The sequence below is a fragment of the Trachurus trachurus genome, assembly GCF_905171665.1.
Source record: "Trachurus trachurus genome assembly, chromosome: 1".
In the NCBI taxonomy this organism is placed as follows: Eukaryota; Metazoa; Chordata; class Actinopteri; order Carangiformes; family Carangidae; genus Trachurus; species Trachurus trachurus.
Genome location: NC_139891.1, coordinates 6,631,399 through 6,649,423, shown reverse-complemented (window position 1 = coordinate 6,649,423; position 18,025 = coordinate 6,631,399). Strand labels below are relative to the sequence as shown.

General features: G+C 42.4%; 2 protein-coding genes and 1 long non-coding RNA gene across 3 annotated transcripts; all 3 read right to left on the bottom strand.

The window, feature by feature from the left end:
- Positions 1-853: 853 nt before the first annotated feature.
- Positions 854-6,227, bottom strand: sid4 (secreted immunoglobulin domain 4). The gene is made up of 8 exons (XM_083980103.1): positions 6,085-6,227; positions 5,180-5,326; positions 4,965-5,099; positions 3,765-3,937; positions 2,912-3,098; positions 2,641-2,820; positions 1,079-1,345; positions 854-991 (listed from the first exon to the last, which is right to left on the bottom strand). The coding sequence occupies exons 1-8, from the start codon at positions 6,209-6,211 to the stop codon at positions 987-989; spliced, it is 1,221 nt and encodes a 406-aa protein (XP_083836229.1). The 5' UTR covers positions 6,212-6,227; the 3' UTR covers positions 854-986.
- Positions 6,228-7,632: 1,405 nt separating this feature from the next.
- LOC310988395 lies at positions 7,633-8,670 on the bottom strand. The gene is made up of 3 exons (XR_014595482.1): positions 8,528-8,670; positions 8,302-8,358; positions 7,633-7,801 (listed from the first exon to the last, which is right to left on the bottom strand). It is a non-coding gene; the product is annotated as an uncharacterized lncRNA (long non-coding RNA).
- Positions 8,671-8,691: 21 nt separating this feature from the next.
- LOC310993064 (pre-B-cell leukemia transcription factor 1-like) lies at positions 8,692-15,948 on the bottom strand (the record flags this gene model as incomplete). Its single annotated transcript, XM_083981331.1, has 7 exons — positions 15,830-15,948; positions 14,809-14,882; positions 10,622-10,863; positions 10,289-10,479; positions 10,014-10,149; positions 9,739-9,874; positions 8,692-8,741 (listed from the first exon to the last, which is right to left on the bottom strand). Exons 1-7 carry the CDS (start codon positions 15,931-15,933, stop codon positions 8,692-8,694), a joined length of 933 nt encoding a protein of 310 aa, XP_083837457.1. The 5' UTR covers positions 15,934-15,948.
- Positions 15,949-18,025: the final 2,077 nt, after the last annotated feature.

Below are 18,025 nucleotides of genomic sequence, written 5' to 3'. Positions count from 1 at the left end.
CTGAAGACAACGTGTGTGCTGTAAAGCTGCATATTGCCACCATGTGGTTAAAGTGATGCTCAGATGTGACTTCAGCTGGACATGGTTTCATTATGCACATGGGGAAATTTAAACATAAAGGGACCATGTGAAAATTACTGAGGGTGGAGGGAGGGGTGTCTAAAAAAACAATGACGTTCTCAAAATTATGTGTTGATTTCAAGTTCCTCATGTAAAAAATAAAAAAAAATAAAAAATCTTTTTTAAAGATCTTTTGTGACCTATTGTTTTATTCCGACTGGCAGTGAGTGACAGAGTGACAGTGCCAATGCCAATTCTTTTCTGACAAGATTTTAGGTTAGAAACCCTGTATGGTCTTGTTACTAATGTTAAAAAAAAAGTATAGTATAAATATTTATGATTATCAGTACTGAAAGGGAAGACTGAAAAACACCATTCCATCCTTTAGCCTAAAGAAAAGGTACATCAACCTCCCACTTCTCTGACTCCCCTTCCCATACTAATAAGTTTTGTACAGTCCCTAGTTTGGATGTACAATAAAGAACAATTTTGTAATATATCAAAATCATCTTTATTGAGTTTGCAAAGGTTATTTTCAGTAAATCAGGTTTCGTTTTTGTTTTGTGCCCTTCTTTCAGAGTTGAAAGCGCAACAGTGTAAACTCAGCAGACAACATGAAGGGAGGAAGACATGGAGCAGAGGCATTCCAGCAGAAGAGACAACTCCCACACACACTGTGAGAGCTCCAAAGAAAGACACCAGACAGGAGCAACAATGGCAACAGTGTCAATTTTCTATAAAAGTACAAAATTAACCCTCTATGCACAATAAAAACAAACAATTGAAACTGCTGTATCAATATCTTTCACCTTTATACATATATATGAATTTATTAAATATAATTTCATCTGTTCTCAGTATTAACCATGATGGCCTGTGGAAATTGTGAGCGCTGTAGAAGTCAGACAGAGTGTGATCACACTGGATTAAGCTGTAAAAAAAAAAGAAAGAGAAGAAACACAATTAGCAGATAAAAGAAAGAGGAGAAAGTCAGACCTGTCTGAAGTATAAAGCTCACCCTTCACGACGACTTTGGCTGTTGCCTCACTGGTGCCGATGTGATTGGTGGCAACACACTTGTATGTTCCACTGTCACTCAGCTTAACGTGGGCGACCAGCAGCCTTCCATCCTTGGGGGTCTGTGCTCCTGCGGGCATGTTCCCCCTGCCCACCCGGCTCCACACGAACTGGATGGGGGGAGAGCCGTGGGCCAGGCACTGCAGCTGCAGGGCGTCGCCGGGCCGCAGCCTCACCTGGTCGGGCAGGCAGGTGGCGTACGGAGGAGCTGCATGGAGGAGAGGACGGCGGCCGTCAACCAAATAGAAGTACAAAAATGTAGGTACAAACCCTTGTCACTCCAGGCGTACCTTTTTTAGAGACAATTTTGTACCCATTGGTGCCGGTACATTTTTGTACCTTTTCAAAATGTACCAGTTTAAGTACAATTCTGCACCTAGCATCTAACGGGTATATATCAAGGGGGCAGTTGTTGGTCTGAGAAGTGAAGCTCACTTCCGCGTTCAAAAAACTGCAATCCCCTCGGCTTCCTCTGGGGGCTGGTGTCAGAAAGCAGCATTCTCCATAGACCCCCATGTTAAAATCGCTGACTTTACATCCTCAGTAAACATGTTAAAAGCCTGGTGTCAGAACGTTTTTTGGTCTCAATCGATAGTTTCTACCCCCGCACACACTCTGAGGGGGGCAAATTTTTTTTTTTAACTCTACCGTTTTACTGTTATTAGGTTAAAACTCTGGCCAATTAGGGCGCGTAAACGTTGAGTGACAGGTCCGAGCAGCTCCGTGGACAGCTGCTTCGAGGCCAGTGGGCGGGTTCTCGGCCGGCCAATCCAACATGGCGCTTTTCAGGCCGCCATATTTGAGTCACAAAAAACGACTCCCCAAAACCAATGGGTGACGTCACGGATGCTACGTCCATTCTTTTTACAGTCTATTGTATATATGTAACTGGTGTGTGTTTGCTCTGCAACCTGCCCTGAGCGAGGAACGATCCCACAACCTCCCGCATCGGAGGTGGCGATGCTAACCACTTCGCCAAGACATTGACAACCACTTGACAAATTGGTTAGCACGTCTTTTATGGGTGAGTGAGTTTACTTCCAGTACCGCTACCGCCACAACCTGTCACTTCTCCTTACTGGTACCTCGTGACTGTGGCACACCTGCGGACCTCCATTACATATATTTAAAAAAGAATTAGTTGAATGTTTAATTATTATCCCTATGTTAAATCATATTAATAGTCGCCTCATAGGTTATCAGACTTATTTACTTAGGCTACTAATTTTTTCTAACACACTGTCTCTGATAATGTACCTTTAGGGGGTAAATACGTGTACCTTAGGAGTACATATGTACCTTTTGCCATTATGGAACATTTATGTGCCTTTTCTACCACCAAAAGGTACACATAGGTACTCTGGAGTACAATAATTGGCCCTATAGGCTACAGTAGGACAGAGCTGTACTTTTAAGTACAGAAATGTCCCCCTTCTGTACCCCTATTTTTCTCTGTGCGTGATGGACAACATGGATGTGCAGTGTCTGTTTCTGTCCACTCACTGTCCACCTCCATCTGCGTGTACGCCTCGCTGTAGCCGTGCATGTTGGTCGCGTTACAGATGTACTGCCCCGAATCTTGGCGCCCCACGCTGGTCAGTGTCAAAATACCGCCAGCCACTGTGTGCTTCCATGGCAACGGTGCTCGGAGCTTGGACCAGGCGATGACAGGTGTAGGAGAACCTGGAAAGAGGAAGAGAAAGTAAGGAGGATGAAAATGAAAATGAGAAGTGAGAACACCGCTGGGACATTTTTAAGCATGCTGATATCTCACCAGTGGCCTGACACTCCATTATGACAGTTTGTCCCTCCACTACTGTCATCTCTGTGTTGCTCACTGTAGCTACTGGTGCTCCAGCCCCGCCTTCAACGATCACTTCAATTTTGACCTCCGTCACCCCTTCATTGTTCTCAGCCTGGCAGATATAAACTCCTGAGTCCTCTGGACGCACCGCGGCCCACTGGAGACGGAGATGGCAACGCTAAAGTTACATTTATTCACTTCAAATGTGAAAATACACTGCAGCATTACTTAAAGGGATAGTTCACCCAAAATTCAAATTTCACTCATTATCTACTCACCCTCATGTCGACTAAGAGCTGTGAGAATTTTCAGAGTCCTCCGTTCCTCCTCTGAGTTACGGGGGGCGGGTCCGCGCAGCAGTATTTTTCCATATAATGGTTGTGAATGGATACCAACTTTCTTCGTCCAAAAAGACATGTATTGAAGCCCCGACATGAGAAATCGTTCCACCGGTCAGTACACAAGAAGAGCAGTGAACCGAGACACTGGGAGCTTCCGCTACAAGCAAGCTTAAAATTAAGACTTATTTAATTTTTTTCGGAACAATTTCTCATGTCGGGGCTTCAATACAAGAGGGACATTACAGACGAGCAGCATGGAGGTATTTGGATGTTTTTTGGTGTGTCTTTTTGGACGAAGAACGTTGGTATCCATTCACAGCCATTATATGGACAAATACTGCTGCGCGGACCCCCCCGTAACTCAGAGAAGGAACGGAGGACTCTGAAAATTCTCACAGCTCTTAGTCGACATGAGGGTGAGTAGATAATGAGTGAAATTTGAATTTTGGGTGAACTATCCCTTTAAAATATCCATAATTCACCTGTATAGTGTTGACATCATTTGCTTCCACGGTAACCAGCTGCAAGGTGGAGCCCTGGCGTTTCCATGTCGTGGTGGGGCGTGGTCTGCCTGTGGCACGACACTCCACTGACACAGAGGCCCCGATCCTGACTCGCAGGGGCCCCGCTGGGGTCAGCCGCACTTTAGGAGCATCTTAGAAAGGGACACAGGGATGTGACTGATACATCTAGCTATTCAGTTCAGTTTTATTTGTATGGCACCAAATCATAATACACATTTATACACATCTCAAGGCACTTTATAAGACCTAACCCTGTAGAGACTCTACTTTTTCAGCCTCCTCAGGGCAACAGGAACAAGTAGTAAACACAACACTGACCTGTCCATCTTTCATAGTAAGATGAGATAGTTACTTCACACACCCACTTGGAGTTGTATTTGTGGACACATATCTCTCTCTGTTTTGCCTCAGAGAAATATCACTTTTGCTGCGAAATGTGTCACTTTGTTCACCATCTAATACCCAGTTGTGTTCACCTGTTGTTGTCTATTCCAGCAGAAAAAGACCCAATGAAATAATAAACAAGTTACACTATGCTGAAACTCACTATATAGAGCTCTGTTGGGTGATAATTCTCTCTATGTTCATCACTACAGAGACACCTTTCACACTGTTTTCATATGGTCACACGTACAGTATGCATAGTTTAGGTTAAAAGAACTTCCACCGAACACAAAACAATATCAGGTGTACTTGTACACACACAGTGCAGTACAGCTGGAGGTGGGGTTTGTGGGAATTAATATAGCTAATTTTGTCAACTCCTTTTAAACCTATAATCTTTGTCCATCAATCAAAATATTAGTGTTGGTGATATTTAGTCACCTTCATCCTTTTTATTATTAGTCAGTTTTATGTAAAGATGATAAATTGATTGCCAGTCCAATCATTTTATTCAGTCTTGTATTGCTGTTCCATACTGTGTCATGCTCATACAGTACACTAAATATGTGAAGAATATATTTTAAACAATAAAACAGATTAAATCAAATCAATATTAATTAAAAATAAAAACCTTAACTGAAGAACAAAAATCTAATAAAAAAATTAAAAATCTATTTCTCTAATTTTGCTTTTGATAAAAACAGATTCCAGCTATGCAAGTGCACTGACATACAAAGCTGCTGAAGAGATACTAAGATATAAAGACAAGCTCACGTTTGACATTGAGCACAGCTGTGGCAGTGCTGCGGCCTGCAGAGTTGGCAGCCGCACAGCGGTACTGGCCCTGGTTCCCAGGTCGAGTGTTAGCCACCGTCAGCACAGAGCCGTCAGGGCCCGTCTTAGCATTGTCTGCAGGAAAAACAGAATGAACTCCACAGTTTGTGATAATGTGACAGCAGGTCTTGTGTTTAGGTGTTTCTCCTCCTGACCTGGCAGTGCATGGTTGTTGGCTTTCTTCCACTCCAGCTGGATTGGCTGTGCACCGCTGCCCACTTGGCACCTGAAGCTGACAGACTCCCCTTGGCGCACAGTAGCAGCCCGGGGCTCCACGGTGACCACAGGAGCCTGGCCAGCCACTGCACAGACACACACACACACACACACACACACACACACACAGATGTGTACAGTGCAAGTCTGTGGACCTTTAGACAGGCCTGGGTAAAATACAGTGTAAACAAACGCCACCCCAAAGCAAACAACTTGAGCAAACACATGGATTGAACAGAATCAGATGACAAAGCAAAAAAATAAAATAAAAGGAAAGAAAATGAACCAAAAGCAACTACAAGGTTCTGTTAAAAGAAAAATACATATCTCTCTATGACATGATATGTCTGAGAGGAATATGTATTTTCTTTTATAGATAAAAAAAAAAAGAGAGGCTTTTACAATATATATTAAAGGGTGGTTTGAGATATGGTGGTCCTGCTGATTGTTCCGGTTTTGTGATTCTGAGTTTTCTACTTTGTTTGTGGGGTTTTTGATTGTCACCTTTATTCTGGATAATCTAGGAAATGCACTTTCATGGGAACTTTTTAGTATTGAGTTGTTCTAATAATAATTTAAAAAAAAAACAAAAAAAAACACTAACCCTAACCCTAACACGCACAAGCAGCAAGGCAAAGGGATTATCCAGGGTAATGGAGAATCACAGTGGTGAAGTTTTAGCCATGTGCGCACCAGTTTTGAAGTATGTAGCAATGAAGAAATGTTACACACATCTCATGAAGCAGATTCACAGAACAACCATCAAGGTGAAATACACATCTGCTATAGCAGCTACATTACAACAGATGTGTCTCTGTTGTTAAGATCAAATCAGATGCATTACCTGTACATAATAGAGAAAACAGGATCACAGCCCCAGATGATAAATCCATGATGAGCAGAGAACAACCCCACTTTCTCCCCAGTGTGCAACCTCTGTCTCTCTCTGACTGTCCCTGTCTCTTTTTCATACAATCACTTTCAACCTTCAACCCCTGGTTTACCATTACCCCCCTCCCTTATTCAAACACTCTCTGCAAGGAACAGTCACGTATGAAGAGTCTCACTGCAACACTGTGTTTGGCACTGATGTTACATGTAGAGGAGTTATAGGACTATGTGGATGAAAAATACAAAAGCTGGACTCATTTGCAAGCGTGTCAAACTGCTGCACATTGGGGACAATGATTTCATCACTTCAGTCTTCAGAGTATTATTCTGCTTTCCAAGAAAATGAGTTCACTCTCCATGTGTCTGTATTGACCACAGCAGTGATAGCAGCTGATGAAAGTGAATTCAAAGGGCACTCAGAGCACAATCGTCCTTTGTTTTTGACCTGATTTTTATCACAGAGTTTGAGATTTCAGGCATAATTGAGTCTGAATAGACTGAAATAATGCTTTTGAGGATGAAAAATGAAATATTTAAAACACCAAATTACACGTTTACCAAAACCAGACACTGCAGCTTTTAAGGGGGGTGTGTAATTTTATACAGTTACATAACACCCTTCTGTGGCTGCTGGGAAGCTATAATGATATAATTCTACTTTTAATTACGTCATCTCATTTATGCATTGCATTAACAAATACAATTGCAATATATTGTAATAATTACATTTGTAGTGATGCCTTTGTTCACACTAAGAATCAGCAGCACGCAGAGATAAGGACAAATTATTTATCAGTTAGATTTGAAGCTAGTTCTCTGTTTACCAGGAATCAGGACTTATATTCAGCACTGATGATAAAACTAAATGGGCTAGAAGAAGAAAGAAGTAAAAGCAAAAATGAGAATTCAGGAAGCTGTAGAGTAAAGGTTATTTTGTGAGCCTGGTTATTATGTATTTACCATCACAGAATAATCAGTAGCACACAATCCCAAAACGACAGAGGGTACAAAAATCCAATAAGCAACAATGTGTTTATTCATTTTGATTTGGTTGTAGCACAGTTCAAACATTTCAGTCAGAACTCACAATTAAAATGTTTATTGCAGCGAGTTGGCTGCCTGAACTAGCTTGCATGCTTCACTTCATTTTCTATCACAATTTAATTTTTTAAAAGAAACGTAAAAAGTGAAAACAAAAACTATTCTAATATCTAGAAATGACTACTTTTTTGTCTTATCATTATTGTGTAAAATAAAATGATGAATCCACATCTGGTTCATGGAAACATACAAACTAACTTCACAGTGAAGTTAATAGAAAAAAGTGACAATTATTTTTGTATGTGAATACAAATGAGTAATTATTTGGAAAAAGAAATAGTGTTTACATATTTGTGAAAATATGAAAGGATGAAACATTTAAAGGCAGAGGACAGGATCTGCACCACAAAGTTTTAGAAAGACTTGTGTTTTTTGGGGAATCGCTGGAGAGTCTGTTCAAGGCTCAGCTGGAGGTCAGCCTACAGTCTGACTTTGTATATAGATGGAGCAGCAGGATGAGGTGCAGGGAGGGGGCAGCAGCATCAGGTGGAGGTGATGCCCCACCCACCATGTTGCCCAAGATGTTTGGGTGAGGCGAGTTCACCACTGTCCTGCCAGTCACCAGCAAACTGCAGAAACAGACATTCAGTACATTCAGTGGGTACATTGACTGTGTTATAGTAATATTATACATTTTTGTCAAGTTCAGTGCATTTACATTGAGAAAAAGTTGTTTTGTTGCAGCCACATTCACTGTATTTATGTTCGCTTACATAATCTAATCATCATGTGCTATTAGAACAAGAAGCTTTGCAATGCTTTTTTATTTCTGAAAATCCTCTCCACAAAAATAACTAACAATGAACAAAACAAATAAATGACTAAAAAACATAAAGTGCACAATCAATAACCTGCTCTTTTTTTTAACCCTACTACATCTTAGTGTGAATGTTTAGGTTCAGCTGCTACAGTGCAGTATGTAGCATGTTAAAGGACTATACACACAAACACAGACACACACACATGTAATGGCGTACTACATGCAAAAACTGGGAAAGGCTGTTGCCATGACTACTCAGTCAGGGACTGTGTAACTATAGCAACAGTGTGTAAGTATGTAGCTACTCACATGGAGACAGTGAGAAGATGGTTCCTCACAAGCTCCAGTCAGGAGTGTAACACGGGGCTGGGTTAGGGTTAGCAGATTATACACACATGGAGAGAGAGACTTTAGAATGTGACAAACATGAAAACATGACCACAACCTGAACAGGAAGGGACGGCCCTCCAGCTACAGTACAAACTGACAGATTTTATGAGCACATGAGTCAGACCAGGTAACAGGCGCTACATACCTAAGCAGACAAAAGACAGGAATGTGGGACATGAGGCTGATGCTACACTGATACAGTCTGAAATGACCTGTCCAAGTTGGCTCAGATCAAACCCAGGCTGACATGATTTTATACATCTCTCTCTCTCCTCTCTTGGATTTATAGTAGCTACTGTTACGACTTCACTACCTGTGTGCTGTTGTGGTGTAGTGTGTGATGAGATGGATGGCTGGACCTGTATCGAGGAGCAAGGTTAGGTTACTCACGGTGGCTGGCTGGGACGGGACCGGACGCCAGGCCTTCACCTGCTTCTCCCCGACGGCGTTCACGGCGAGCCCAAGCGCGAGGGCTGCGTCGCCTCTGTGGCTCAGCGTTCAGGTTTTCTTAAAAGTCTCTTTCGTCGAGCGTAGGTGAGTCTCTAAACAATAGTTAACACAAAACAAAACCCGAGGGGAGGGGGACGAGACGCCACTTCTTCTCTTCTCTCGCTTCTTCGTCTGTCTCTCCACAGGTGCACCGTTCGTCGCTTAATGCATACGTACGCCCTCAGGTACCCAACCCCGCCTCTTCCGGTCCAGCCAATGAATGACCTGCCTGAGTGGGTGTGATGTGGGCGTGTGTGCACTGTGTGTCTCATTCATAACACTACATTGTCAGGGAAGGGGGCCACAGATGTGTGTGCATGTGCAATTTTCTTTTTTTCGTAGGATAGGTCCGGGAAAGTCCCGCCTTTCCCGCCTCTGGTTGGCTAGATGGGCTCCATTTTCGACTCTGATTGGCTAGAAGGACTCTCGCCTGATTGGTTGTTTGTTTTGGCTGTGAAACGGCTGTGAAACGCAGGCTGTCGGCAAAGTGTGATAAGTGCCTAGATCTACCTGGACTCTCTACTTATCTGGCCTGTCTACACTCTACCTGGTCTTTTTACTAAACTTAACCAACTCCTTTCTTCATTGCCTAAACCTAACCAATGGCACAATTACACTTCTCTCAAACTCAAAATGTAAACTTGGAATATAAATTTAAAACCGCTACGCCATGGCGTCTGAACACACTAGGAATTTCAGTTTGTGTATATTTTAGTTTACTGCAGTACTGTTGTGAGATGACGTTGCACGGCCAAATCAAACAACCAATCGGAGGAGAGTTCATCTCGCCAATCAGAGGCGGGGAAGGTGGGACTTTCCCGGACCTATCCTACGAAAAAAAAATATTGCGTGTGCATGTACCTGTACCTGAGTTTGGTGTGGCCGGGGAGGAGGCTTGGCTCGTCTGTGAAGACCCACTAGCACCATACACATTCGCCTCCTCCTGGAACTTCATGATGTTCTTTTTATATCGAATCCTCTTGTTTCCAAACCAGTTGGCCACCTCAGAGAGTTAAAGCAGTAAAAAAAAATGAAGAAAGTAAATCATGAGACAAGAGATTCATCTTGATTCATTACACTAAACCACATCAAAGTACTAAATCTGTGCTTCATTCACTTAAATACTCCAAAGATTCTCTTACCTGAGTGACAGTGATGGAGCACTTCTTGGCCAGCTCCTCCTTGGTTTTCTCACTGGGGTAGGGGTTTGCCAGGTGGGAGTAAAAATATTCATTCAAAATCTCAATTGCCTGCTTGCTGAAGTTTCTTCGTTTCCGCCTGTCAGAAAAGCAGCCATTGCAACATGCAGCTGTCAGGTGACGGCAAATGTGCTTCTGCACAGTGTCATACTGTAAACACACTGTGACACACACTGGACGACTACGGCTAAGAGGAGGGTGTCAGGAAAATAGATAACCTGGCATCCAGGAACCTGGAGCGTAGGATCATGACAGCTTCACATGTGCTCTGCTTTAACTGCGTCTGGATGGCGTTGAACTTGCGGTGGATGATTTCCAACATTCGCTCGATCTCTTTGGGTGAGATGGGCCGTGTGCGGGACTGTTCCCTCAGCAGGTTCATCACATGGCCGGTGAATTCACTGCAGGCCTGCATGCAAGGAGGGGGAGGTAGATGAGGGGAAATATCTCAAAAGATAAATACTAAATTCAGAAAAAACAGTGCAGTGTAATTATTCCATAGTTACTGTGCATATTTTCTTATCCTAACAGCTTTGCTGAAAATTTTAAACCTGTTGATATTTCTCCAGCTCAGTGTGGTAGATCTGTCGTATCTGAGCGAGCTTCTCTCTGTAGTCTGCATGTTCGTAACTTCCATCGTCAGGTGAACCTCCAGTCGCTGCTGCTACAGCTGCTGCCACCGCAGAGGCCTCGCCCCTCTCTGGACCCGACACCCCCTCTGCCAACAGCATGTTGTCCAGTCTGATTTGAGGGTCTGGAGGGACTTCTTCTTGGACGCTTCGGATGCTCAGAGCTGTGGAGATGGACAGACACTGTCAATAGCCACATCTCATATTGATTTAGTCCTTGTTTTTTATATTCTACCTGGGTCATCCATTGATCAACTTTTATACGCTCAAAGAGTGAAACTCATCAATAGATTCAATAAAGGCTGAAAAATGAGAAGCAAAAAATAACTATTTGCACACAGCCAGGTCCATTGCTATGAATTCTGGGCCCCCTGAAAGAATACTAAAGTTTTTATCGCCACTTTGGCGATATTATCATTTTAAATTTATTTTTCTGTTACTTAGACATTCTTGACAGTGTCTGATGCAATACAGCCATTTTTTTCCCCAATCAACCACTCAATAGAGTTACTGGTTATTATTATGTAAATTATGTATTATCAGTTTTTTTTTATATTTGCATCTCTATGATATGGACCATACACAACCCACTAGCAACCCAAGTTTTAACTGCTTCAAAACACTTGCAATTCCTGTTGGTAAGTAACATGTTTGAGTCTTTCCCATGTAAATGGATAAATAAGATTATTTTATCATTAGCACCTAATTCGCTTGTCACTGCTTTTTAAGGCAGAAGTAAGCGGAATATTTGTGTTAATATAAGTCTTAAATAGTTATATCTTCCGACAACAATCACTTATATAGAGTGTTTGGTCCGAAACACGGGTCTGTCAGTCACTCTGCTCTGCTGTAAGCCCAGGAGAAAACTTTCCTTGTATCCTACAACCTTTATCCAATGAGGAGAGAGAACGGCATAAAGGGGCGGTCCTCTCTGTGTGCAGCCAAGGGATGCGCGTGAATGTGGTGACAGTAAGTCACAATACATAAACCCACATATTCTTTCCAAGTTACGTTTAGGATCTTTCATAAAATATGTTTCTAAATGCGCCTCACTGATCTGCTCAAGAAACCAGTTCTCCGACTCACATGCTTTAGACTTGCTCTATCTTGGTCCAGTCTCTTCCAGTAACCACTAACTGATCTTCTGGTGGAAACATTATAATCATCTATAAAGAAATGTATCTATTTATCTGGTTTACCACTGGTTCAGACACACGACTGGAGCAGACAGTGCAGCTTAAGTTCAGGGAAACCCAGTTTAATAACAGCTCAGGAAGAGCCAACAATTAACAGTGGATGTTGTGACCTGTGTGTGTGTGTGTGTGTGTGTGTGTGTGTGTGTGTGTGTGTGTGTGTGTGTGTGTGTGTGTGTGTGTGTGTGTGTGTGTGTGTGTGTGTGTGTGTGTGTGTGTCGTTGACTTCAAGTCTAAAGCAGCATCTGTTCATCTGTTAATTGGAGTGAGAGAGGAGAGGACAGAAACAACAAAAACACACTGACAGGGGGCGGGATTTAAGAAAAGAGAAACAGTATCTGTTGCTGTGGTAGCAATGCCACTTTCACCTGGCATCCCCACATCAAAAAAAGACACACATACACAGGTATTCCAGCTTGCACACACACACACACACACACACACACACAGCCATAATTAACAGCAGTTAGCAAGGAGCGATTAACGACTCTGCGAAAAACGAGGGCCCATTTGAGACGTCGTTAATTTACGCTGTTATGCAAATTAGGTGGCAATTAAAAGTCAGTTCAAGGAATCGACTCACACAGATAATCCCATAACGATGGCAATGACAGCCTCCGCATCTGTCTCCCCTTTACAGTGCACGCACATGCACGCATTCACACACACTTTTTTACCGCTCTGTCAAACAAGTATCAAGCGACAAAGCAGATTTACAGAATGCTTTATAAGACAGCAACAGGCTTCAACGGGGCTTCAATACAAGAGGGACATTACACACAAGCAGTATGGAGGTATTTGGATGTTTTTTGGTGTGTCTTTTTGGACGAAAAAAGTTGGTATCCATTGACAACCATTATATGGACAAATACTGCTGCACGGACCCCCCCGTAACTCAGAGAAGGTATGGAGGACTCTGAAAATTCTCCCGCCCCCTTAGTCGACATGAGGGTGAGTAGATAATGAGTGAAATTTGAATTTTGGGTGAACTATCTCTTTAATTGATTCCTAATTAGTTTGTTCCAGCCTCCGAGGCTGCCCACTTACTGACACTGGGCAAATATCCACACAGACACTCACACACTGTTTGTGTGTACATCAGGAGGTGAGCAGCGGTGCAGTAAATCCAGCTCTCTGAGTCCAGTTTGGGCCCAGGGTGGTGAACTGTTTATACTGTAGTGGCTGACTGACAGACTGACTCTGGAGATTATCAACTGTCTGCCAAACCAGAAAACACAACCACTACAGCCTCCATGTCCTACTCATCCATCAATCTGTCCATCACTGACCTTACTCTTCTGACGCCATCTCTCTGCTTTGAGCACTGTTACGCCTTCATGCACAAAATAGGCGGATGTACAAAAATAACAGTGTGTTACCTGAGGATTCCCATGACAAAGATGTAAGGAAGGAGGGGAGAGAGGAGGAAATAGGAATGAGGCACATGGGCAGAAATACCCAGAGGAGGGGGATGTGGTGGTGCATGACCTGAGCAGTGTTTTGGACTGCAGCTGTCATGTGACGTGTTACACTGATTGGTACAGATGTAGGCGACAGAAACCTTTTATCAAACAAGATTTGTTAGCCTACAAATTAAAAACATTGCATGGTAGAGTGTTTGGCTAGCTGCTTCACACTGTTTCTCCTGTCTTTTTGCTGTGCTGTGAGAGTTTTGATTTCACTTTCATAAAAGCCAATTAGATTTTTTTTTTTCATCCAAAATGTCTTCTTTTTATTTGAGTCAATATCTCATACACTGTCCTGCAGCCCTAAACACTCAGCTCTATAATAGTCACCAGTTAATCCACTGTTAACTTTTGTGTGAGTAACACTGGGAGGACCACGCAGAAACTAAAACACCATGCTCTGTATTTGTGGCCCATTTTTGAAGAACATCCTCCATAGGTACAAATTGACTTGGGGTTTTGTGCCACAGTTCTGTAAATTTCACAAGCTGTGCGCGTGTGAAAAAGCTGGATAACAGACAACAAGTTGCACAGAACCTCTGTACCACCTGCTGCCAACCTCAGGCTCCCCTGTTTCAAGTGAATGACGTGAGTTAATAATGAGTTCCTGTGCAGCTCAAAAACCTCCCTGTGCTTTGTATGGAAGAATCACTCCACTCAGACATGAAGTAAACCACTGCTGTGCATCAGGATCAAAATATAATATTTAGATCTTCTTGGCTCTAAATGTTTGCATCAACAATCCTGACACTGCTCCATTTAACCCTGTAATTGACATGAAATCAGAGCTACTTCCTCATATTAATCACCCAGATTAGATGATCCTGTTGCTCCAATGAATTTCTCAGTCAAAAGCGTCTGTTGTTATGACGCCCCTCCAGCAGTAGTAGCCTCTAGCCCTTTGCACCATCTGAGCATTTGGAGGAGATCATCACCAAAAACCACCAAGGCAGCGAGCAGAGGATGAGTTTTAGAAAAATCCCACCACAAAGTGAAGGCGCGAGTGTGCGACACACTGAGCACAAGAGCAAGAGAGGGAGAAAGAGAGACAATGCATTAATAACAAAGAGCAAGAGGTGAATGAGCAGGTAGACTAATACAAAATCATCTTATGTGTCTCCAATCTCTCTCTCTCACGCTCTGTTGCAGATGTGTCATAATAAGACTCAATGTCAAAAATACAAATCACAGTGAATTACATCTTCAAAATATCATGAAATTATTTTTATTTCCCTTTTACAACCCCCACACTTGTATTCACTGTCCCTGCTAGTTTGATGGAGTTGCTTTAAGCCTGACACTGGAAGCACAACATGACACAGAGTATGTAAACTGTGGGACCTAATCTCAACTACAATCCCGACTTTACTCAAAGAGCTTCATCTTATCAGCATGCAAACCTTTATTTCTTCACTGGCTTGTGTGGAAACATAACAAACGGACAACTCACCTGTCTTTTCTTTGATCTCACACAGCACACTGAAGAGGGCTGCTTTCATTCTGTGGCAGTTTACAGCGTGTTTCCTTGTACGGGAATGAAGAGCAGAGAAACAGCTTGTTACACTATTTGGTAGCTTCTACAGACCACATGTTACAGTCACTGACACACAACAACAGTAGATCTTGAATAAAGCAAGTTAGTGCTGAACTGAGTGTGTAACCAGACCTGACTGAAAACAGGCCTGAGCCTGAACGCACCGCGCCTCAGTGAGGAGAGAGACAAAGGAGAAATGAAGAGAGGGAAACATTCACTATCTGCAGACATTATAAGTATTATGATAAAGAGTGAATTTAAAGGTCCCTGTATTGTAAAGTACAAAAGCTCTTCACTTAGACAAGGATGACGCTACACACTATGGCACAGTGCAATTTTTACTCTAAAACTGCGGGTGTTTCCTAATGTAGCAGATGAACCTTAAAGATCTTTGACTGCCAGTTTTTCTTTGTGTCATATCATAGTAAATTGAATATTCTTGGATTGGGACAGTGCATCAACACTGACGCATTAAGCATCAGTGTAAATGTGCCGGATTTAGCACAACTGCTAAATTTCAGCCGCTTAGTGTAACTCAACTTAACTTAACTTAGTGTAAGTGCATGCATTTCCCCCCTAATGTACACACATTTGACACAATACAAATCACAGTGCTGTCTTGTAATATTATCTTGGCACTGTAGCACCCCATAGGAACTTCAAGGTGTAATAGGGGTATGTGCATTGTGACATAGGGATCATAAGTCAGAGTTAGAGCTCTATGATTAAACGTCTATGATTTTTGTCATTCTGCGTTAATGGCCTGTCAATCAGAGGTGGTTCTAAAAACAAGAAAACATCTGTTGCTAATATTAGAAGTTGAAAAACATCAGATGTGTGGGGTTAAAGTTGTTTATTTGGGGGCTGGGATTGGTATTATATATAACAGAGGGATACTGTGATGTCTTCCTCTATCAGGCTGTTCCTCTGTTATTACCTGGCCTGGGACTCTTCCAGACTCTCATCCGTGATGGCCATGATCTGCTGGAGGATGTGGCCCATGTCCTGCTGCGGCTGGCCAAGGTAATGATGTTTCCCCATGGCAACAGGATCACCTGCATCCCGCTGAGACAGTCCAGTTAGTCCAGCGTGGCCCTGGTCCCCCATAGCTCCAATGTGGCTCTTGTCCTAGTGTGGAGGGAGAGATGGAAGGAGGAGGTCTACAAAGCGGGAGCTCTCAGCGCTTAGATTACAGAGAAGCTGAAAAGTTTTTCAGGAAAACACACACAGGTCTCAAAGGTGAGAGCAGATGTTGCTTCAGACAGAGGGATGTCTTTCCACACAACAGAGTAGCAATCTTACCATTTTCTTCAACAACAGGGTAAAAATAAGTCAGCTATGGCTTTGCAGATTGTAGTTCTTCTTTGCTATACAATATGATTGTATTGCTTTGTGGAGAGTGAACAGGAGGAGCAGGAGGCTGGGAGGAGCTGGAAGAACTGGAAGAGCTTCAAGAGGAGAATAAACTGGTGGTGGACACACAAGGAGAGTGGGTCAGGTCTGATATGAGAAATAAAACGGCAGCAATTACCAAAACTGGGTGTTTACAAAGCAAACTCAGTCCTGCCTCTCAGATGACAAGATCCTTTTCCAATTCTCTATCTCTTAGATAGGAAAAGAAGACGCTTTAAATAAACCACACAGCATTCCCCGAGTGGTGTTAAATGTTATTATCTAACGACCTGGGAGTTTCTCTGGTGTCGCCGTCTCTGCCTGCTCTCCTCTCCTCCTATTCATGAGTCCTGCTCGGTCATTAAAAGAAAGTGTGGGCCGCTACGAGACGGCCTGGTGAAGGTATTCTTCATCCACCAGGTTCGGTCCAGTGCTTCCACACTGCGGCCTTTGTGCCATAAGATGGAGCTCAGTCCTGCTTTCTTTCCTCCACACGGCGCTGGGCTCCGCGGCTCCACTCCTCCCTGGGAAACACCACGGAGCGGCACTGTCCACTGTCAATTCACACAAGATCAGTAGAGGTAACTTCCGCTCAAGTATTTCAAATTAATATCGCGGGTCTAGCTCTGTTTGGCGCATAAAAATACAATTCCACGTGTTTTCAATGTGGAGAATTAGATCTAAGGAGGCATGTGTGCTCTGGTCAAGTCAACCATCAGTGCTGTATAAACACATGCCAACTTTTTATGAGGATATTAGACATGGATAATAATTTCTGTCCAGTAGCTACACAGCCAAATGATTTTACAGCCTGGAACTTCATTAAAACTAACCTCTCTGAAATAATAATAATTGTGATATTACTGTGTTTCTCTGTCTTGTTAAACAGATAAAATATGAATAGCCTATATGAAACAATTTTCAGTGTTTTGGTTTGTTACTTTTATTCTGAAAACAATATTGATTAAGTTCCGGTCTTGTTGTTGGTGGGCAATCGGGGATTGCACTGGTTTGATTTGAAACCGCGAAGAGCCCGTCGTGACAGTGCTGTTCACACAGCTGCTGACCACTTCTCTGTTTTTAAATGTAAATGAAATGATCTGTTCAGGATATTGAGACTGAAGCTTCACGTTGTGGCTTCTGAAATGTTACATAACTTCACCACTGTTAGCCTTTTTCCTGCTGTTTTACAATAACATACTGGCAGCACCGTTGCCTGCTTATTATTGTAAATGACTGTTACAGTAGTTACTGTAAACGGCTAATACAGTATGAAGCAGGCAACGGTGCTGCCAGTATGTTACTGTAAACAAAAACTACAATATGTTACTGTAAATGAAAACTACAGTATAAAGCAGGCAACGGTGCTGCCAATATGTTACTGTAAACAAAAACTACAGTATGAAGCAGGCAACGGTGCTGCCAGTAAATTATCCTTACTGTTATACCGTTTTACAGTAAGAAATGTATTACTGAAAATATTGATGTATATTATTGAACTGCAGTGGCCTGTAGATTACTGTAAAATAAAAAATATTTACAGTGATATGCAGTAAATTCAAATTCTTTATTTAAAAACATACACACAAAAACAGTACAAATTTTGCAATACATAAACTTTTTAAAAAATCAAAACAGTATCAAATTCAAGTATGAAATTCATAGTTTCACTAACAACAGTTGTAGTATTTCAGTACAATTAATTCAATACAACAATACAATTCATACAATATGAAAGTAC